This window comes from Rutidosis leptorrhynchoides, chromosome 2 (genome assembly GCF_046630445.1).
Source record: "Rutidosis leptorrhynchoides isolate AG116_Rl617_1_P2 chromosome 2, CSIRO_AGI_Rlap_v1, whole genome shotgun sequence".
In the NCBI taxonomy this organism is placed as follows: domain Eukaryota; kingdom Viridiplantae; phylum Streptophyta; class Magnoliopsida; order Asterales; family Asteraceae; genus Rutidosis; species Rutidosis leptorrhynchoides.
In genome coordinates this window covers 68,896,083-68,920,259 of record NC_092334.1, presented here as the reverse complement: position 1 = coordinate 68,920,259, position 24,177 = coordinate 68,896,083, and the positions used below count along the sequence as shown (strand labels likewise).

At 33.8% G+C, this 24,177-nt stretch overlaps 1 protein-coding gene across 1 annotated transcript; it reads right to left on the bottom strand.

Annotated features, from left to right (window-relative positions):
• Nucleotides 1-2,642: 2,642 nt before the first annotated feature.
• Nucleotides 2,643-6,868, bottom strand: LOC139887959 (uncharacterized). Its single transcript, XM_071871004.1, has 2 exons — nt 6,587-6,868; nt 2,643-3,119 (listed from the first exon to the last, which is right to left on the bottom strand). The coding sequence occupies exons 1-2, from the start codon at nt 6,866-6,868 to the stop codon at nt 2,643-2,645; spliced, it is 759 nt and encodes a 252-aa protein (XP_071727105.1).
• Between the last annotated feature and the right edge of the window lie 17,309 nt (nt 6,869-24,177).

Genomic DNA, 24,177 nt, shown 5'->3' with positions numbered 1-24,177 from the left:
TGCATCTATGTATCATGACCGTTTGATATGGAGATTGATAGCTTTAGGTGCAAATGAGATGTGTTTGCCGGTTATTCTCGTAACTTCTAACAGGTAAGATTCATTATCAGAAAACATAATCACCTACATGTTGTGTAGAGCCTTTTTATTTTGATCTATATCATATATGTAACTCGTGCCTTTGTATAGTAGAGTGTCATAGATGTAGAATAATGCATATATCACGCACCATGCTTCATCATTTTTTCTCTAATTACTTTGCAACTATTATTCATATGCAGCTTATATGGAATTTGGATTTCGCGACATTTTCATATCCCGTGAGGTAACGTCAAGCGTTTCCATCTATGCCTCTCGGTTCTTGATTTCTCATTTTTTCTGATTATGTAAAATGGAAGCATATGAAAAGTATAATTGATGGTTAGTTACTTATTTATATGTTTTCCCTCCATTCACAGAATATATGTTTGATTGACATGAATAATCGAGTGCTAGCGCATCTTTTGATTATAGGAGCTTGTTCCCAGAAGTCTTAAAATATATTGTATGATTTGTTGCATCTTGCATACATTTAGATGGACCCCGCCACAAGCAAAAGTACATATGGTTCCAGATTATTTTAGCCAGTGAGAGGTGAATTCATATATATCTCTTTGACTATTTCCTAGTGCTGTTATAGGAAGCTTCGGTTGATTAAGTATCTTGAAACTACTTTAATAGTTGTTATTCGTTCCTTTGTAGTGGGATTTGATTATTAAGGTCCTTGGTCCCAATGCACGACATCTTTTTGAGATATATGCACTTAAACAGAGCAATTATTACCAAGCATAAGTATTACATAACTATAGGTAACTTTTGCTAAACATTAAAGTAACTTGGGATGAAGGAAGGGGCCTGGTTCTTGTACTGAGTTAAATTTTATTTAAAAGAAATACCTCTTCTATTGTACATGACATTTACACGTGTATTTCTTCAAGCCAAGTTGGATGATAAAGAAAGCACAATTTAGGACATCTTAGATGCATATCTGGCATATTTGCAAGTAAGATTGAGACCTTTTGAACTATTAGGAACATTTAAGAATTGCTTGCTTGTAGGACACTTGAACCCATTTGTCATTAGATTGAAATTGGAAGTTATAATGGATCTTAGAAAAGACTTCAGCTATTTTTATTGAATATATATATGAAATCACTATTTATATGTTTCATTGTTTATTTGATGTCACAGCGCTCGTACTGGTTTGTTCCGCGTCTCCTTTGTTACTTACTTCGCTTGCACGTTGATGTTACTCATCCTTAATATTCTTACACAGATGACGGGCGCGGGAGTAACGCGAAAGGGGGTGTGAACAAATCTCACCCTTCCCCCATTCAGGCTGATAGTGACTCCTCCGCTGAAAAGCAGCGCCCTAATTCGACGGGTTCTTCTAAGGGTAAGAACGTCCAGAATCCCGGGCCGAGCAGTGGGTCATCCGGCGACGAATTCTCCATAATGAAGGACACCATAATGCGCCTTTGCGGTAAGCTTGACAATGCGCAGCAGGCCAATAAAAAGATACATGCACAACTAGATTGTGCTAACAGCCAGAATAGTGACCATGAGGAAACTATTCGCGCGCTTAAGGCATAGTGCGCTGAATCGGAGCAACGAGCGAAGTCGGCTGTTCATGAGTTGGAGGAGGTGTTAAAGGCGGGTCTTCCTCTTATAGTGGATCATGCTTTAAATAGCGACGCCGTAAATGATCGCTATGAGAATGCTTTGGGGGCTATGCAGGATGTCGAACGCCTCCACTTTTGGGATAGTATAAAGGAGCATATTCAGATGCCCGTCGTTCTTCCCAAAGCTATTCAAGGTTTCCTTATACCCGGTGCGCGTGAGAAGGCTAGGGAAGTTCCTATTCCTCATCTAGAGGAGTTGTTGCGCGATCCGCAGATAACGGCGCAAGATTTAGTGGATTCTAAGTTGTAGGTTTATTTTGTAATATCATAACGCGTCACGGCGCATGTAATATTTTGTAACATGTGCATTTTTATGAAATAAAAGTACACTATCGTGATTTGATGCTTCTGTCGTTTAAATTGCTCTCATCATTATTTTTGTTATCGATAACCTTTTTGATTTGTACTCTTGGCGTATTCTTGTGAGTCTTTGCGTGTATTGATGTGCACTCAATACACACTTAGATCACACCCCCGTAGTCGCGTTTAAGAGTCTTCCAAACGTTAGTTTGGGACTGTGGTCGAGCGCGACCAACGCTTTTTTGTTTATAGTCATGACTCGCAGATCCCTAGGTCTGCTCGGGCGGAACTAGGTCAACCCAATGACCGTCGCTCTCCGGTAAATAGTCTAGTCTGTCGCCAAACAGACTTCTGCTGCACGGGAGCTAGGGAAAGTCATCCCTTAAAGAGGCAGGAACGCGCTAATATATTACTGTGCGCTTGCAGTTTGAGTCAAGTAGCTATTCTGCTTTCGAAGGTACAAGAAATATTCGACTGAAAGTGACTCATTGCTTTAATATAATCGAAAAGACGATTTTACAATAGTGCAGTACACAGTCGACCTACAAAAGCGTGTTCTTTTAGTAATTACTTGTAAATCTAGACAAAGTAGGTGAGTGATCAATTCCTCTGATTTCTATATTACAAGTAGCATTTTTTAAGCGCGGTAGCATGCCAGGTCTGCTTGATTGGATTGTCCTTAAGCTCTGCCAGTTTGTAAGCTCCAGTGTTACTGATTCCAATGACCATATAAGTTCCCTCCCAGTTTGGCCCCAACTTTCTAGTGTTTTGGGCCCTACTCGCCTGGTTGTCATGCCACACAAGATCTCCTACCTTGTACGTCCTTGCCCGCACGCGCTTGTCATAATATTTTGCTATACGCTGCTTGTTGATGGCTTCGCGGATCACTGCCATTTCCCTGCGCTCCTCCGCGTAATTCAGATTGGTGCGCAACCTTTCGTCATTTTCACCTTCGCTGTATGATAAAATCCTTTCTGTTGGGACGGTTATTTCTGCTGGAATTACCGCCTCCGAATCGTATACCAAACTGAACGGTGTTTCTCCTGTGCTGTTCTTGTGCGTTGTTCTGTGCGCCCATAGGACTTTGGCTGTAGTGACCTGAACTTTTCCATGTTTATATATATTAATTGAGATTGATATTTACATGATTAAATGTTTCCAACATGTTAAGCAATCAAACTTGTTAAGACTTGATTAATTGAAATAGGTTTCATATAGACAATTGACCACCCAAGTTGACCGGTGATTCACGAACGTTAAAACTTGTAAAAACTATATGATGACATATATATGGTTATATATATAGTTAACATGATATTATGATAAGTAAACATATCATTAAGTATATTAACAATGAACTACATATGTAAAAACAAGACTACTAACTTAATGATTTTGAAACGAGACATATATGTAACGATTATCGTTGTAACGACATTTAATGTATATATATCATATTAAGAGATATTCGTACATCATAATATCATGATAATATAATAATTTAAAATCTCTTTTGATATTATAAACATTGGGTTAACAACATTTAACAAGATCGTTAACCTAAAGGTTTCAAAACAACATTTACATGTAACGACTAACGATGACTTAACGACTCAGTTAAAATGTATATACATGTAGTGTTTTAATAGGTATTCATACACTTTTGAAAGACTTCAAGACACTTATCAAAATACTTCTACTTAACAAAAATGCTTACAATTACATCCTCGTTCAGTTTCATCAACAATTCTACTCGTATGCACCCGTATTCGTACTCGTACAATACACAGCTTTTAGATGTATGTACTATTGGTATATACACTCCAATGATCAGCTCTTAGCAGCCCATGTGAGTCACCTAACACATGTGGGAACCATCATTTGGCAACTAGCATGAAATATCTCATAAAATTACAAAAATATGAGTAATCATTCATGACTTATTTACATGAAAACAAAATTACATATCCTTTATATCTAATCCATACACCAACGACCAAAAATACCTACAAACACTTTAATTCTTCAATTTTCTTCATATAATTGATCTCTCTCAAGTTCTATCTTCAAGTTCTAAGTGTTCTTCATAAATTCCAAAAGTTCTAGTTTCATAAAATCAAGAATACTTTCAAGTTTGCTAGCTCACTTCCAATCTTGTAAGGTGATCATCCAACCTCAAGAAATCTTTGTTTCTTACAGTAGGTTATCATTCTAATACAAGGTAATAATCATATTCAAACTTTGGTTCAATTTCTATAACTATAACAATCTTATTTCAAGTGATGATCTTACTTGAACTTGTTTTCGTGTCATGATTCTGCTTCAAGAACTTCAAGCCATCCAAGGATCCATTGAAGCTAGATCCATTTTTCTCTTTTCCAGTAGGTTTATCCAAGGAACTTAAGGTAGTAATGATGTTCATAACATCATTCGATTCATACATATAAAGCTATCTTATTCGAAGGTTTAAACTTGTAATCGCTAGAACATAGTATAGTTAATTCTAAACTTGTTCGCAAACAAAAGTTAATCCTTCTAACTTGACTTTTAAAATCAACTAAACATATGTTCTATATCTGTATGATATGCTAACTTAATGATTTAAAACCTGGAAACACGAAAAACACCGTAAAACCGGGTTTACGCCGTCGTAGTAACACCGCGGGCTGTTTTGGGTTAGTTAATTAAAAACTATGATAAACTTTGATTTAAAAGTTGTTATTCTGGGAAAATGATTTTTATTATGAACATGAAACTATATCCAAAAATTATGGTTAAACTCAAAGTGGAAGTATGTTTTCTAAAATGGTCATCTAGACGTCGTTCTTTCGACTGAAATGACTACCTTTACAAAAACGACTTGTAATTTATTTTTCTGACTATAAACCTATACTTTTTCTGTTTAGATTCATAAAATAGAGTTCAATGTGAAAATATAGCAATTTGATTCACTCAAAACGGATTTAAAATGAAGAAGTTATTGGTAAAACAAGATTGGATAATTTTTCTCATTTTAGCTACGTGAAAATTGGTAACAAATCTATTCCAACCATAACTTAATCAACTTGTATTGTATATTATGTAATCTTGAGATACCATAAACACGTATACAATGTTTCGACCTATCATGTCGACACATCTATATATATTTCGGAACAACCATAGACACTCTATATGTGAATGTTGGAGTTAGCTATACAGGGTTGAGGTTGATTCCAAAATATATATAGTTTGAGTTGTGATCAATACTGAGATACGTATACACTGGGTCGTGGATTGATTCAAGATAATATTTATCGATTTATTTCTGTACATCTAACTGTGGACAACTAGTTGTAGGTTACTAACGAGGACAGCTGACTTAATAAACTTAAAACACCAAAATATATTAAAAGTGTTGCAAATATATTTTGAATATACTTTGATATATATGTATATATTGTTATAGGTTCGTGAATCAACCAGTGGCCAAGTCTTACTTCCCGACGAAGTAAAAAAATCTGTGAAAGTGAGTTATAGTCCCACTTTTAAAATCTAATATTTTTGGGATGAGAATACATGCAGGTTTTATAAATGATTTACAAAATAGACACAAGTACGTGAAACTACATTCTACGGTTGAATTATCGAAATCGAATATGCCCCTTTTTATTAAAGTCTGGTAATCTAAGAATTAGGGAACAGACACCCTAATTGACGCGAATCCTAAAGATAGATCTATTGGGCCCAACAAGCCCCATCCAAAGTACCGGATGCTTTAGTACTTCGAAATTTATATCATATCCGAAGGGTGTCCCGGAATGATGGGGATATTCTTATATATGCATCTTGTTAATGTCGGTTACCAGGTGTTCACCATATGAATGATTTTTATCTCTATGTATGGGATGTGTATTGAAATATGAAATCTTGTGGTCTATTATTATGATTTGATATATATAGGCTAAACCTATAACTCACCAACATTTTTGTTGACGTTTTAAGCATGTTTATTTTCAGGTGATTATTAAGAGCTTCCACTGTCGCATACTTAAATAAGGACGAGATTTGGAGTCCATGCTTGTATGATATTGTGTAAAAAAACTGCATTCAAGAAACTTATTTTGTTGTAACATATTTGTATTGTAAACCATTATGTAACGGTCGTGTGTAAACAGGATATTTTAGATTATCATTATTTGATAATCTACGTAAAGTTTTTTAAAACCTTTATCTATGAAATAAAGGTTATGGTTTGTTTTAAAAATGAATGCTGTCTTTGAAAAACGTCTCATATAGAGGTCAAAACCTCGCAACGAAATCAATTAATATGGAACGTTTTTAATCAATATGAACGGGACATTTCATTGGCTAACTCGTCTACCCATCCACTACGCTTCATTTCTAACCTTGCTTTGATGGCGTGCACAATATCTCTATTCGTAACCTCACATTGGCCATTAGCCTGAGGGTGCGTGACGGAGGTGAAACATTGTTTGATGTTCAAATCCTGGCACCAGCTGCGGAAAGGGTTGCCTTCAAATTGTGTACTGTTGTCGCTGACAATTTCGTTAGGTATGTCTAACCTGCATACAATGCTTTCCCAGAAAAAAATCTCTGATCTGCTTACTGGTGATGGTGCGTAGGGGTTTCGCTTCCACCCATTTGGTAAAGAAGTCGATAGCTACCACTAGGTATTCAGCATTTCCCGCGCCTTTTGGGAAAGGTCCCACTATATCGATAGCCCATTTACAGAACGGCCACAGTGACGTGATGGGTATCATAGGGTGTTGCGGCGCTCTACTGACGGGCGCTTGCAATTGGCATTCTTGGCAAACTCTTATCCTTTGTTCTGTATCAGCGTACATTCGGGGCCAATAATACCCTAGTCGCTTGATCCTCTCGGTTACCGTCCTCGATCCAGAATGTAACCCGTAAGATCCTTTGTGGATCTCATCTATAATTGTAGCGGCTTCTTTGGGTCCTACGCAGCGTAGGGATGCGCCTAGCTAAGATTTTCTGTATAGGATTTTCCCTCGCAGTTCGTAATTTGGCGCTTTCACCCTGATCTTCATTGCTTCCTTCTCATCTTCAGGTAAGGATCATGTCCGCAGGAATTCTATGATATTCGTCATCCAAGTTGCTTCTTCTTATTCCACAGACGCAACTGTTATCTCCGGTTCAGTGGAGTTCTTGAAAATTTTCTCCACCAATATTTTCTTTTCTAGATGGTTGAAGGTGAGAGCTGCTAGCTTACTGAGTACATCCGCTTGCTTGTTGTAACGACCCGACTTTTTTCGACTTGCTTTTATGCTTTGTGTTTTCACGAAACTGCGTATTTGTGCGTATTGTGCTACTCTATACTCTGAAATCTTGATGCACATGGTTTACTTTCATTTATATGTTAAAACGTGCCTTTGAGTATGTAGGATACTTAACTTGATCACCGGAAGCCTTTATGACCGTTAGTGTCACTTGACGTTTCGAATAAACTGCGTACTGCGTACACGTTTAACTTTTGTCGTAACCAGAACATTATGACTACGAAATATTAATTATTATTTTATAATAATAATTACTTGGGTTTTTGGATGCTTAATTACGCGTAGTAATTTACTTATACTTATTAGTTAGTCTTGTTGGACTTTCTACCTTGTTGGACCTTAGCCCACCCTACACTAGTCAGTGGACAATTTAATTAGCTCAATGTTAATTAACTAGTGACCCATTAATAAGTAAGACAAATGTAGTGACCCGAATTTTTCCATGTTTATATATATATTAAATGAAATTGTTATTTACATGATTAAGTGTTTCCAACATGTTAAGCAATCAAACTTGTTAAGACTTGATTAATTGAAATAGGTTTCATATAGACAATTGACCACCCAAGTTGACCGGTGATTCACGAACGTTAAAACTTGTAAAAACTATACGATGACATATATATGGTTATATATATAGTTAACATGATTTTATTATAAGTATGTATCTCATTAGATATTTTAACAATGAGTTATATACATAAAAATGAGACTATTAATTTAAGAAACTCGAAAACGATATATATAACGATTATCGTTATAACAACGTCTTACTAGGTACATATGAATCATATTAAGATATTGATACACTTGGTTAATTATATTAAATGATAAGTAAATATATTATTAAGTGTATTAACAATGAAATACATATGTAAAAATAAGACTACTAACTTAATGATTTCGAAACGAGACATATATGTAACGATTATCGTTGTAACGACCTTTAACTGTATATATATCATACTAAGATATATTATATATCATAATATCATGATAATATAACAATTTAACATCTCATTTGTTATAATAAACAATGGGTTAACAACATTCAACAAGATCGTTAACCTAAAGGTTTCAAAACAACATTTACATGTAACGACTAACGATGACTTAACGACTCAGTTAAAATGTATATACATGTAGTGTTTTAATATGTATTCATACACTTTTGAAAGACTTCAAGACACTTATCAAAATACTTCTACTTAACAAAAATGCTTACAATTACATCCTCGTTCAGTTTCATCAACAATTCTACTCGTATGCACCCGTATTCGTACCCGTACAATACACAGCTTTTAGATGTATGTACTATTGGTATATACACTCCAATGATCAGCTCTTAGCAGCCCATGTGAGTCACCTAACACATGTGGGAACCATCATTTAGCAACTAGCATGAAATATCTCATAAAATTACAAAAATATGAGTAATCATTCATGACTTATTTACATGAAAACAAAATTACATATCCTTTATATCTAATCCATACACCAACGACCAAAAACACCTACAAACACTTTCATTCTTCAATTTTCTTCATCTAATTGATCTCTCTCAAGTTCTATCTTCAAGTTCTAAGTGTTCTTCATAAATTCCAAAAGTTCTAGTTTCATAAAATCAAGAATACTTCCAAGATTGCAAGTTTACTTCCAAGTTTTCTAAATCCATTCCAAGTAATCATCCAAGATCAAGAAACCTTTGTTACTTACAGTAGGTTATCTTTCTAATACAAGGTAATAATCATATTCAAACTTTAATTCAATTTCTATAAATATAACAATCTTATTTCGAGTGGAAATCTTACTTGAAATTGTTTTCGTGTCATGATTCTGCTTCAAGAACTTTCAAGCCATCCAAGGATCCTTTGAAGCTAGATCTATTTTTCTCATTTCCAGTAGGTTTATCCAAGGAACTTTAGGTAGTAATGATGTTCATAACATCATTCGATTCATACATATAAAGCTATCTTATTCGAAGGTTTAAACTTGTAATCACTAGAACATAGTTTAGTTAATTCTAAACTTGTTCGCAAATAAAAGTTAATCCTTCTAACTTGACTTTTAAAATCAACTAACACATGTTCTATATCTATATGATATGCTAACTTAATGATTTAAAACCTGGAAACACGAAAAACACCGTAAAACCGGATTTACGCTGTCGTAGTAACACCGCGGGCTGTTTTGGGTTAGTTAATTAAAAACTATGATAAACTTTGATTTAAAGGTTGTTATTCTGGGAAAATTTTTTTATTATGAACATTAAACTATATCAAAAAATTATGGTTAAACTCAAAGTGGAAGTATGTTTTCTAAAATAGTCATCTAGACGTCGTTCTTTCGACTGAAATGACTACCTTTACAAAAATGACTTGTAACTTATTTTTCCGACTATAAACCTATACTTTTTCTGTTTAGATTCATAAAATAGAGTTCAATATGAAACCATAGCAATTTGATTCACTCAAAACGGATTTAAAATGAAGAAGTTATGGGTAAAACAAGATTGGATAATTTTTCTCATTTTAGCTACATGAAAATTGGTAACAAATATATTCCAACCATAACTTAATCAACTTGTATTGTATAATATGTAATCTTGAGATACCATAGACACGTATACAATGTTTCGACCTATCATGTCGACACATCTATATATATTTCGGAACAACCATAGACACTCTATATGTGAATGTTGGAGTTAGCTATACAGGGTTGAGGTTGATTCCAAAATATATATAGTTTGAGTTGTGATCAATACTGAGATACGTATACACTAGATCGTGGATTGATTTAAGATAATATTTATCGATTTATTTCTGTACATCTAACTGTGGGCAACTAGTTGTAGGTTACTAACGAGGGCAGGTGACTTAATAAACTTAAAACATCAAAATATCTGTAATGACCCGGAATTTTCCGACCAAATTATACTTATGAGATTAACATTTACATAAATTAAACCATACCAACATGATAAGCAATCCAAATTGTTGAGACTTGTGTTTTTGAAAAGAGTTTTACAATGTTTGACCGTCCAATATGACCGATGATATCACGAACTATTTAACATACGATAATTATACGTTTGTGTATATATATGTATTTATATATATTTAACATGATTTAAGGATGGTTTAACATCTCATTGTGTACTAATGACAATGAGTTATAAGTATATTTTGAAACTACTAACTTAAGTTTTCAAAACGATAACTATACGTAACATTCTTTGATATATATACTTATAATCTATAATGCTTATACATGTATGGTATATATAATGTATTTAATCACTTTTTAAGGACTTAAATACATAAAACAATATAAGTATATTCACAAAAGATAGCTATATTTGAATTCTCGTTCCGTTTCCTCAAGATTTCTATACGTATATCTAGGGTATATGTACCCGTATCATACCCAGCTTCTATACGTATTTACTATTGGTATATACACATAAAATCAACATCCTAATCAACATTATTACTGCCCTAGATATGAGGTAACTAGGATTTGTCAAGTAGTATGAATTATTAGTAACAAAACAAAATTAGGAATCCTTTTCTTTCTTTATAAACTAAAAACGTTTTTATAAATGAACACCATTTCTTCCCTCCATTTTCTCATATCTACACCCTCATTTATCTCTCAAAATACTCCTAATTTCATACTTGATCATCTCCAAGCATTTTCCCCATCATTTAGCTTCAATTACAAGCCTTAAACACCATAAGAAAACTCTTTCAAGAACATATCAAAATAACCACCCATTTGAAGAAGTTTACTTCTAACCTTTTGATCTAACTCCACCACTCTTTGATTTCAAAATTATTTCTTATCTTTTGCAGTAACTTTGTCCAAGTAACTTGAGGTAGTAACCTTGTTCATAATCTTATTCAATTCATATTCATATAGCTATCTTATTTTGTGGTATAAAATTTTAACAACAAGAACATGGTTTGAATGATTTCAAACTTGTTCGCAAACTAAATAGATCCTTCTAACTTCACTTTTAAAACACTTCAATACCTGTAATATATCATAATGATATGCTAACCTAACAAAATATAACTTGGTTTTACAAAGAACATCTTAAAAACTGAATCTACGTCGTCAGAGTGCAACCCGGGGCTGTTTTGGGTTGGATAATTAAAAACCATCTTGAACTTTGAATTGGAAGTTCATGTTCTGGAAAAATGATATTTCTTATGAATATGTTAACACATAAAAATTTCATGGTTTAACTCAAAGTGTAAGTATTTTTAGAAAAATGATCATTAAATGTTGTTTTTATGATGGAAAATGATCACTTTCATAAGTTTTACCAAAGTTTGACCTATAACCTATGATTTCGAATACAAACTAAGGTATTTTCAGTTCATATTCTTAAAATTTGACTCGATCCAAGGAAGTGGCAAGTTGAACCAACAAAAACGGAGTTGTAATGAAGAAACTACGACTAAAACAAGATTGGGTATCCGAAGCTAGTTTAGCTACGAAAATATTTGGAGAAAAAGTAAATTAATCATATCTTTTCTAATTAATATGATATTTTATATATAATTACTTATGATTTGATTTTATATATTTCAGGACTACCCGTAAATAACACGAGAAGATTAATCATAAGACCTCATGATTGTACGCAACACGTCATTTGACAACACGGTACTTTATGTACGCAACACGTCATTTGACAACATGGTACCATGGGTCGAGATTAATTCTGATCAATACGAATACGATGGTGTCTTTATTTATTTTATTTAAGCAACTGATTGTGGACCATTAACATCGGACTGCTAACTACGGACTAAGAAAATATTAAAAGTATTAAAAGTATATATATATGTAACGATTACTTAAAAAGAAAATATGTTGATATATTATATATATGGTTAGGTTCGTGATATCTATCGGAGACCAAGTCGAATTAAATACCTTCAAGGCAAAAGTGAGTTTCATTACTCCCTTTTTATATATATTTTTGGGCTGAGAATACATGCGCTGCTTTTATAAATGTTTACAAAATAGACACAAGTACTTAAAAATATATTCTACGTTGAGTTGTACCACTGGCATATTTCCCTGTAGCTTGGTAACTACTATTTACATGGGTATTGTAAACGCGAATCCTGTTGATAGATCTATCGGGCCTGACAACCCCAACCGGACTGGACGACCAGTATTCAACGGTTGCACAGTACTTCGTTTTGGTGACTACACTTGGTACGGTGTAGTGAGATTTCATAATAAAGGGAATATGCGACGTTGATTAAATGTTAAGTATGGTTACCAAGTGCTCAACCACTTAGAATGCTTTACATACACTTGCGAGTGTATTATGTTTATGATTATGAAATCTTGTGGTCTATTAACATTTTGAAATGATTGTTATGATAAACCTATGAACTCACCAACCTTTTGGTTGACACTTTAAAGCATGTTTATTCTCAGGTACGAATTAAGTCTTCCGCTGTGCATTTGCTCAATATAAGGACATTACTTGGAGCCGATCATCGCAATGGGACCAAATGTTGATGACTTCGTCCAGGTGGATTAGGACGGGTCCTTTCAGTTGGTATCAGAGCGGTGGTCATAGCGAACCAGGTCTTGCATTAGTATGTCTAACTAGTAGTTGTTAGGATGCATTAATGAGTCTGGACTTCGACCGTGTCTACATGTCAAAAGTTTTGCTTATCATTTCTAATCGAAAATCATCTACTTATCATCCTTAGGAAATTACCTGTTTATCATTCATAAGTCTAGACACATTTTACTGCATTTACTGCATTGATAGTGTATAGACGAATTCTTATCTTAACATATCTGTTATTGCGAACTTTGACTGATATCTTTTCAAAGATTCTCCGTAATTTACGGGATTTTGGTATTATATATACATATGTAAATTATGTATTGAAGAGTACCAAATCTAACTCCTATAATCTATTCCATACCAAAAATTCATTTTCCCCATTATACAAGATGGATTCCGCAACTAGTTCGAATTCTTCAGATTCCGACAGTTATGCCGTTATGAATTTCCATTCGGGCTCCGAAAGCAGCGTCACCGGAATGGATCAACCAATTTACCATCATCTATTCTGGATGAAGTGGGGATGGGTTCGTAATATACTTAATCACTGGAGACAAGAAGAAGGTGATCCATTCCATCCACCAAATTGCCCTCTTGGCGATGAACCTGAAGCACTTACCGGCGAACCTATTCGAAACACCATTTTCTCTCTCATTTCTAGAGTATCTCGTCACGATTATATACTATCCCATATTACAAATCTTGTTCATTTGCTCGCTCCAACAGCCAATCATCCCGGTGTACTAGCAGAAGTTAACGAACTTCGCGCTCGCGTGACGGCTTTGGAGAACATGGTGCGAAGGTTGCAAACACCGGCTGCAGCACCAGCAGCATAATCAGCACCACCATCAATAACATCAACAATACCATCATCACCACTAACAAACAACATCCGCATCACACGTCTCGACATCATAATCTGTCCCACAAACATCAACATCATACGCACCATTGATACTAAGGAGTACCAACAATAATGAACGATGAAGTATTGATCCATAACTTCAATGATATTCTGCGAAGAATATGTGGTTTCAAAAAGTTTTAGAGATTTCTTATTCTAGCTCAAACCGAAAAGAAAATGAGATTAATATCATATTAACTCATTAAATTCATGATTTCATCTGAAGAAAATATATATGTATATATATTTTCATAAAGATTGTAATTAAAAGTTCTTTTATACAAAATATTAATGGTGATTTTTTTTTAATGGGTAGGTAATACCCGAGGAATAATTAGATTTCATCTTAATAAGTTACATTGTACATTCGTCGAAGCTGATTCAACAGTTATTTACTATCCTACTTACAACCACCGATATACGTATCCGTTCACTGCAGAATAAACATTTTCATTCAATTTCATATTTGGATTTTGACTTCCCAGAATCCAACAAGTGGCATATGAAGAAAACATATGACAAAATAAAATCTGTTAGAAACAAACAAATTAACTATGAAAAATTTTATTAAGAATCCACGCTAACTGTTCCAGCTAACTGTTCCTAGCTAACTGATTACATTTTATTTATCGCAGTTTATTTATCGCAATTTAATTATCGCACTTTTATTTATCGTCATTTAATTTCTGTAATTATTTTACGCACTTTAAATATCGGGACACGTATACAATGTTTTGACATATCATATCGACGCATCTATATATATTATTTGGAATCACCATAGACACTCTATATGCAGTAATGATCGAGTTCTTTATACAGGGTTGAGGTTGATTCTACAATAATATATATAGTTTGAGTTGTGATCGAGTCTGAGACGTATACGGGTCACGACACGTATTAATTAATTCGTATATTATATATTAAACTATATATGAATTATTGGACTGTTAATGTGGACTATCGACTGTGGACTAATGACATTGGACAATTAAAATGAATTAAAATATTGATTATAACATAGGAAACTAAACATTTCTTCAAGATTGCCACTTGATTTCATCTTAAACCTCATTGTATCTCGACGATTACAATCAGCGTGCAAATCTATCATGATTCTTAAAAACAACTCAACCGATAGGATAAACCAACCGCACTTCATCTACGGAAGAAAAGATTGATGCATATAGTTATGCACCTGAAAAACCCTCGAAAACTGAGTAAACGTTTGAAACGTATCTGTTCTAGTTCCTTTGACATTGTTATTACCGAAGATTGTTTTGCAATCCCTTTCCAAAGTAGCTAATTTTGTCACAGCTCCACAAGTCAACTTCGACTTTTCAATTAAAACGGTCTTATTATAATCTTGATATATACGATGCCCTTTCGCCATCGTTACCGGAGAACCGTTTATGTCCCACCACATTAGCAATAAACTTACCAACAATTTCACTGATCTTTGATTTTCAGAAAAATCGATATATTCATTAGAACCCTATCATATACTCATCCGCACTTTGTAACAAGAATTGCCATACCAATTATTGAGAATCAGTAATCAGTATTTTGAAATCATGCAGCATGTCTACATCAACAGTTATATATACATATAACGTCTACCTCCAAGACTTACATACTTCGAATGTGAAATATTTGAAAAACGCCTAAACTGCGAACTAGTTCTTGAAATTTTAAAAAATGCTGATGAAGCAGCAGAAACTGTCAACGATCTTAATAGTAAAAAGTTTGATGATAAAAAATAGTGTGTTGGCAAAACTCAGAAAAAGAGAAGGTTTGGAACTGGAAAACGGATTGAGCAAAGTATGAAGGAGGCTGTGGACAAATCACAAAGACTAAACCTGCCTTCAAAGAATCCAAATGATTCAGTATCATCATTATCAAATACCTTGCTCCTGACTCTAAACCCTTGTGGATAATATTCTTCATCATCCTCTTATCTTAAATATTCTAAGATATCATCATATCTTTCATTATAAATATCCTCCATATTTTTGAAGATATTTTCATAACTATTGTTAACTGAAATCTTTTATCTCTTCGCGATATCAGTGATATATTATAAAGGAAACTGTATTAGTTTCTAAATTCTGAAAAATTCGAATTTAAATTATGAATGTTTTTGAAGTAGTGTTGGGAACTGAAGCATGAGTTAGTATAATATAATGACACTTGATCAACGTGATTATATTACAGTAAGTCATGCTGAGTTTCTAATAAAGCATGATGATTCACAGTACCTTCATCATGTGCCATTTACACGACTCTTACATTCTATCTAATCTCTAAACATATCAAGAGAATATTTTTCTGGATGACTCGGTCATCTCCAGGGTATTCTGGTAATTTAACAAATCAAAATCGTTCTATTACCATTTTCTTCTTAGAGCATTAGCTATGTTCATTCTGAATTTCATATCTACGAATTCCGGACCATTACTCGCTTGACTCGAAGTCGGGAAGAGAAAACGAAAGCATGAAGCTCCGAAAAATAAGGAAGAATATAAACTCCGATAATAACCCCGAAATTATAAACCGCGTATATCGATGCAGATAGCAATATAGAGATACAGGAGAATTAGAAACACTATAAACACAAGAGTATAGTAGAAGTAAATAGATTCTTCTGGTGGTAGATGAAAAAGAAGAATGACAGATATAAAAGTTAGGAGTATATCAAGAATCAGGACTGGATGGAGCATATTGATGAATGCTTTAAAGTAAGAATCAAGGGAGAAAGAATAGAAGGTGTGAGTCGTGGAAAATAAGGAAACGAAGGGGTGAATTTATAGTGAAATATCCGACAGAGCAATCGAAACAGATTATTGCATATAATCAAAGAAGATCCTGATTTCCTTAATCACCAAAGAACCAAATCTTATTACGTAAGATTCTCTTTAAATCCCTTAAATCCCGGAAATCAATCATAACTACGTCATCGGTTAAGACGAATATATTTTACTCATCTCACTCTTTTACGATAGTCTCATTTAGATTCTTCGCATAATCGAATCGTTTTATCTACATTACTCAATGATGATAAAACTCCATTATCACCTTATATTTGTCATGAAAACCTTCTTATTGTTATCCATAACAACCTCTATCAAATTTCGGGGACGAAATTTCTTTAACGGGTAGGTACTGTAATGACCCGGAATTTTTCGACCAAATTATACTTATGAGATTAATATTTACATAAATTAAACCATACCAACATGATAAGCAATCCAAATTGTTGAGACTTGTGTTTTTGAAAAGAGTTTTACACAACGTTTGACCGTCCAATATGACCGATGATATCACGAACTATTTAACATACGATAATTATACGTTTGTGTATATATATGTATTTATATATATTTAACATGATTTAAGGATGGTTTAACATCTCATTGTGTACTAATGACAATGAGTTATAAGTATATTTTGAAACTACTAACTTAAGTTTTCAAAACGATAACTATACGTAACATTCTTTGATATATATACTTATAATCTATAATGCTTATACATGTATGGTATATATAATGTATTTAATCACTTTTTAAGGACTTAAATACATAAAACAATATAAGTATATTCACAAAAGATAGCTATATTTGAATTCTCGTTCCGTTTCCTCAAGATTTCTATACGTATATCTAGGGTATATGTACCCGTATCATACCCAGCTTCTATACGTATTTACTATTGGTATATACACATCAAATCAACATCCTAATCAACATTATTACTGCCCTAGATATTAGGTAACTAGGATTTGTCAAGTAGTATGAATTATTAGTAACAAAACAAAATTAGGAATCCTTTTCTTTCTTTATAAACTAAAAACGTTTTTATAAATGAACACCATTTCTTCCCTCCATTTTCTCATATCTACATCCTCATTTATCTCTCAAAATACTCCTAACTTCATACTTGATCATATCCAAGCATTTTCCCCATCATTTAGCTTCAATTACAAGCCTTAAACACCATAAGAAAACTCTTTCAAGAACATATCAAAATAACCACCCATTTGAAGAAGTTTACTTCCAACCTTTTGATCTAACTCCACCACTCTTTGATTTCAAGATTATTTCTTATCTTTTGCAGTAACTTTATCCAAGTAACTTGAGGTAGTAACCTTGTTCATAATCTTATTCAATTCATATTCATATAGCTATCTTATTTTGTGGTATAAAATTTTAACAACAAGAACATGGTTTGAATGATTTCAAACTTGTTCGCAAACTAAATAGATCCTTCTAACTTGACTTTTAAAACACTTCAATACCTGTAATATATCATAATAATATGCTAACCTAACAAAATATAACTTGGTTTTACAAAGAACATCTTAAAAACTGAATCTACGTCGTCAGAGTGCAACCCGGGGCTGTTTTGGGTTGGATAATTAAAAACCATCTTGAACTTTGAATTGGAAGTTCATGTTCTGGAAAAATGATATTTCTTATGAATATGTTAACACATAAAAATTTCATGGTTTAACTCAAAGTGTAAGTATTTTTAGAAAAATGATCATTAAATGTTGTTTTTATGATGGAAAATGATCACTCTCATTAGTTTCACCAAAGTTTGACCTATAACCTATGATTTCGAATACAAACTAAGGTATTTTCAGTTCATATTCTTAAAATTTGACTCGATCCAAGGAAGTGGCAAGTTGAACCAACAAAAACGGAGTTGTAATGAAGAAACTACGACTAAAACAAGATTGGGTATCCGAAGCTAGTTTAGCTACGAAAATATTTGGAGAAAAAGTAAATTAATCATATCTTTTCTAATTAATATGATATTTTATATATAATTACTTATGATTTGATTTTATATATTTCAGGACCACCCGTAAACAATACGAGAAGATTAATCATAAGACCTCATGATTGTACGCAACACGTCATTTGACCACACGGTACTTTATGTACGCAACACGTCATTTGACAACATGGTACCATGGGTCGAGATTAATTCTGATCAATACGAATACGATGGTGTCTTTATTTATTTTATTTAAGCAACTAATTGTGGACCACTAACATCGGACTGCTAACTACGGACTAAGAAAATATTAAAAGTATTAAAAATATATATATATGTAACGATTACTTAAAAAGAAAATATGTTGATATATTATATATATGGTTAGGTTCGTGATATCTATCGGAGACCAAGTCGAATTAAATACCTTCAAGGCAAAAGTGAGTTTCATTACTCCCTTTTTATATATATTTTTGGGCTGAGAATACATGCGCTGCTTTTATAAATGTTTACAAAATAGACACAAGTACTTAAAAATATATTCTACGTTGAGTTGTACCACTGGCATATTTTCCTGTAGCTTGGTAACTACTATTTACATGGGTATTGTAAACGCGAATCCTGTTGATAGATCTATCGGGCCTGACAACCCCAACCCGACTGGACGACCAGTATTCAACGGTTGCACAGTACTTCGTTTTGTTGACTACACTTGGTACGGTGTAGTGAGATTTCATAATAAAGGGAATATGCGACGTTGATTAAATGTTAAGTATGGTTACCAAGTGCTCAACCACTTAGAATGCTTTACATACACTTGCGAGTGTATTATGTTTATGATTATGAAATCTTGTGGTCTATTAACATATTGAAATGATTGTTATGATAAACCTATGAACTCACCAACCTTTTGGTTGACACTTTAAAGCATGTTTATTCTCAGGTACGAATTAAGTCTTCCGCTGTGCATTTGCTCAATATAAGGACATTACTTGGAGCCGATCATCGCAATGGGACTAAATGTTGATGACTTCGTCCAGGTGGATTAGGACGGGTCCTTTCATATTAAAAGTGTTGTAAATATATTTTGAACATACTTTGATATATATGTATATATTGTTATAGGTTCGTGAATCAACCAGTGGCCAAGTCTTACTTCCTGACGAAGTAAAAATCTGTGAAAGTGAGTTATAGTCCCACTTTTAAAATCTAATGTTTTTGGGATGAGAATACATGCAAGTTTTATAAATGATTTACAAAATAGACACAAGTACGTGAAACTACATTCTATGGTTGAATTATCGAAATCGAATATGACCCTTTTTATTAAGTCTGGTAATCTAATAATTAGGGAACAGACACCTTAATTGACGCGAATCCTAAAGATAGATCTATTGGGCCTAAAAAACCCCATCCAAAGTACCGGATGCTTTAGTACTTCGAAATTTATATCATATCCGAAGGGTGTCCCGGAATGATGGGGATATTCTTATATATGCATCTTGTTAATGTCGGTTACCAGGTGTTCACCATATGAATGATTTTTATCTCTATGTATGGGATGTGTATTGAAATTTGAAATCTTGTGGTCTATTGTTACGATTTGATATATATAGGTTAAACCTATAACTCACCAACATTTTTGTTGACGTTTAAAGTATGTTTATTCTCAGGTGAATACTAAGAGCTTCTGCTGTTGCATACTAAAATAAGGACAAGATTTGGAGTCCATGTTTGTATGATATTGTGTAAAAACTGCATTCAAGAAACTGATTTCGATGTAACATATTTGTATTGTAAACCATTATGTAATGGTCGTGTGTAAACAGGATATTTTATATTATCATTATTTGATAATCTACGTAAAGCTTTTTAAACCTTTATTTATGAAATAAAGGTTATGGTTTGTTTTAAAAATGAATGCAGTATTTGAAAAATGTCTCATATAGAGGTCAAAACCTCGCAACGAAATCAATTAATATGGAACGTTTTTAGTCAATAAGAACGGGACATTTCAGTTGGTATCAGAGCGTTGGTCTTAGAGAACCAGAAAATTTGCATTAGTGTGTCTTATCGAGTTTGTTAGGATGCATTAGTGAGTCTGGACTTCGACCGTGTTTTCTTTAAAAATGATTGCTTAACATTTTTGTTGGAAACTATATATTATTAACATGTATATATTATGTGATATATTAATCTCTTAACATGTTTGATATTGTGTGATAGATGTCTACCTCTAGCACAAATCCCATTGACTCACCTAATAATAACGAAGAGTCGAATATATATTGGACTGATTCACAAGTTCCCGAAGAGGAACCGAAAGAAGAATCAGAACCGGAAGAGGAGGAATCGGAGGAGGAAATAGAACCGGTGGGGGAAATAATAAAATGGTTAAGTAAAAGAAAATCCTCAACCAACCGACCAAGGTTAATTATGGTCAATGGTGTTTCCGCCAAGGAAGCAAAATATTGGGAGGATTACCAATTCTCCGATGAATCGGATTCCGACGAGAATTCCGATGATGTTATAGAAATTACCCCAACTGAATTTAAAAAAGCAAAAGAAAATAATAAGGGAAAGGGCATAAAAATAGAGAAATCTAATTCCAACCCCGATGAACTTTATATGTATCGTCAACCCCCGAAGTCCTTAAGTTGTAACAATGACCCGGGAACCTCTAAACCACCAGGTTTTTCTAAACCGTTGTGGAAAACGACAGCTAGTATTAAGGGAACATCATATATCCCTAGAAACTTGGCAAAACGAACCAAAACCGAAGAAGAAGAAACGAGCGAGTCGGAATAAGATAGTTGTATTCGTGTGGTGTAATATATGTAATATAGTTGCTTATGCTTTATGATATATGTAAAAATTGCTTGTATTAATAAGTATTTTTTTTATGAATCTAACTCTTGTCTATTTTACAGTATAAAAACACAAAATGGATAGACAACCCAATATTTTAAGAGACCTACTCGGAGACATGATTGATGAAATCTTGTCTAGAGTGGGTCAGAATTCTTCGGCACAACTATTTACGGCGAAATCAGTTTGTAAGACATTCGAAGAACGTTCCAAGAATGTCTTGGTTTATAAGAGACTTTCATTTGAAAGATGGGGGATATCACATTGGGAAACCCATAAGTTACGATGTGTTTACTTTGACGCATATATTGCGGGGAACCCAAATGCTATTTTATGCAACGGGTTAAGAAATTATTTTGACTCAATGTATCTGAATATAGGGCTTCATGATTTAGAAAAAGCGGCTAACATGCAACATAAAGAAGCATGCTATGCTTACGGGTTAGTAATGTTCGCTTCTCACCAAAGTGAGAAAAAGAACATCGGGCTACAACTATTAAACAAAACGTTCCCACAAGTGACGGAGTCGGTAATTGGGGTAAGAAATGAGGTTTTTAGGTTATTACGAGACTGTTGGTCATTACGTAACCCTCGTCCCTTTGACGACGTTACAACACGCTATCTTATTACGAGACTGTTGTATGATATTGTGTAAAAACTGCATTCAAGAAACTGATTTCGATGTAACATATTTGTAATGTAAACCATTATGTAATGGTCGTGTGTAAACAGGATATTTTAGATTATCATTATTTGATAATCTACGTAAAGCTTTTTAAACCTTTATTTATGAAATAAAGGTTATGGTTTGTTTTAAAAATGAATGCAGTCTTTGAAAAATGTCTCATATAGAGGTCAAAACCTCGCAACGAAATCAATTAATATGGAACGTTTTTAATCAATAAGAACGGGACATTTCAACAAATGCCCATTTATTAGAGGGAACATACTAGCATTTATGTCAAGTATTATCCATAATGTTACATGGGATCCTAACATAAGCACCAACTTTAGACAACCATTAACCAAAAAGTAAAAGTGTGTCCCCCTTGTCCCCCCCCCATTTCTAACGGCCACAACACCCCACCACCACCCTCATTCACCTATAAATACAAGCCATATTCCATCCATTTTACACTTTCTCTCATTTGCATTTCACACACTTACTCTCTTATCTTCTCTCTAGTCTTTCGCACTCTAAAACTTGTAAGTTTTTGATCTTTTTCTTCTTCTTTTCTTCATCATTTTCGAACCATCATCATCATCTAAAGGGGTCTAGCTTTTTAGCTTTGATCTTGATTACATCTTGTAGATTCAAACTTGGATTTGAATCCTTCAAGAACATGGAAGATTCAAGCTTTCTAGCTTTGAATCTTCACCTACTTTGTAGATCTATAACTTTTAACTTTAATCTTGTTATTTTGTTATAAAGACTCAAACTTGTGTTTGTAATCTTCATGTAACTTAAAGATCCAAGCTTTATGCTTCAAGATCTTCAAGAACAACCAAGATGCAAGCTTTCTAGCTTGAATCTTCATATCTTTTGTTGAATCTAAGTTTTCTAACTTATGATCTTGTTATTTTGTTATAAAGATTCAAACTTGTGTTTGTAATCTTCATGTAACTTAAAGATCTAAGCTTTATGCTTCAAGGTCTTCAAGAACACTAAAGGTTCAAGATTTCTAGCTTTGTGACCTTATAACTTAAGGTTCAAGCTTTCTAGCTTTGTGACCTTATAACTTGTGTGAAAAGGATACAAGCTCTCTAGCTTAGGGTTCCATCACTTTATTTGACTTAGATTATTTTCATACTTGTTTGATTGAAGTAAAGTTTGTAGCTTTAGTTGTAAATGTAACTTGTAATTGTGTTAAGACTAAGGATATGATGTAACCTTGGTTCGTCATCCATCTAAGACTCTTAAATGAGTTGTGTTCTTACTTGATCTTAACATATTGTGTGTTAATGGTAGAAACTTGTTCAAGGTGATGCTAACCCATCAACGAGTTGTACACTTGAAGCTACAAGCATCAAGGATGAGAACCGTGATGAGCATCAAGCACCAAGGACCCCACCGGAGCACCTTGCTTACTGTTTTTCGGGTCTGATCAGACCACCTAGACTACTGAAAAGTTGATTTTCAGCTATTTCGGTTCGAGTAGATGATTTTCCGTTTAGACCTCTTCTTAATCCGAGTTACGGTTTAGGATCTATGGCCTCCCGAAAGTCACTATACCCTATTAACGCTGTGCTGAAATTTCAGACCTACTCGCACTTAAACCGTCACCACGGTCAAACGAAGACGAGTTTGGTTCTGAATTTTGGTCAGCAACTAGGGGACTCATATACGAAGCCATGGCCACTGGTCTCACCTTATTTCAGTTTGTGTAGAGGCCGTGGCGACTGAATGAAGTCAGCCTATTGTTTCGATCTCTATACTTGTTAACCTTACTTAGCTTTTACAATGATGAATGATGATGATGACGACACTTAAACTTATTTTATTCACTATTAGAACTTATGAGGATAACATACTAACCTAGTAACCTTTGACTTAGGTTGACGACCTTTCGGACCGACTTACTACTTGCATACTTTCATTATCGACTTTACCGCTCTTATCACTGTGAGTTATAGCATCCCTTTTTACTTTAACTATTTTAGGACTGAGAATACATGCGCTTTTTATGTTTT

Coding starts and splice junctions, on each gene's coding strand:
- LOC139887959 (XM_071871004.1), bottom strand. CDS start 6,868: ATGTACGCTGATACAGAACAAAGGATAAGAGTTTGCCAAGAATGCCAA. Junction 3,120..6,586: donor TGGGAAAGCATTGTATGCAG/GTTAGACATACC, acceptor GGAAAAGTTCAG/GTCACTACAGCCAAAGTCCT.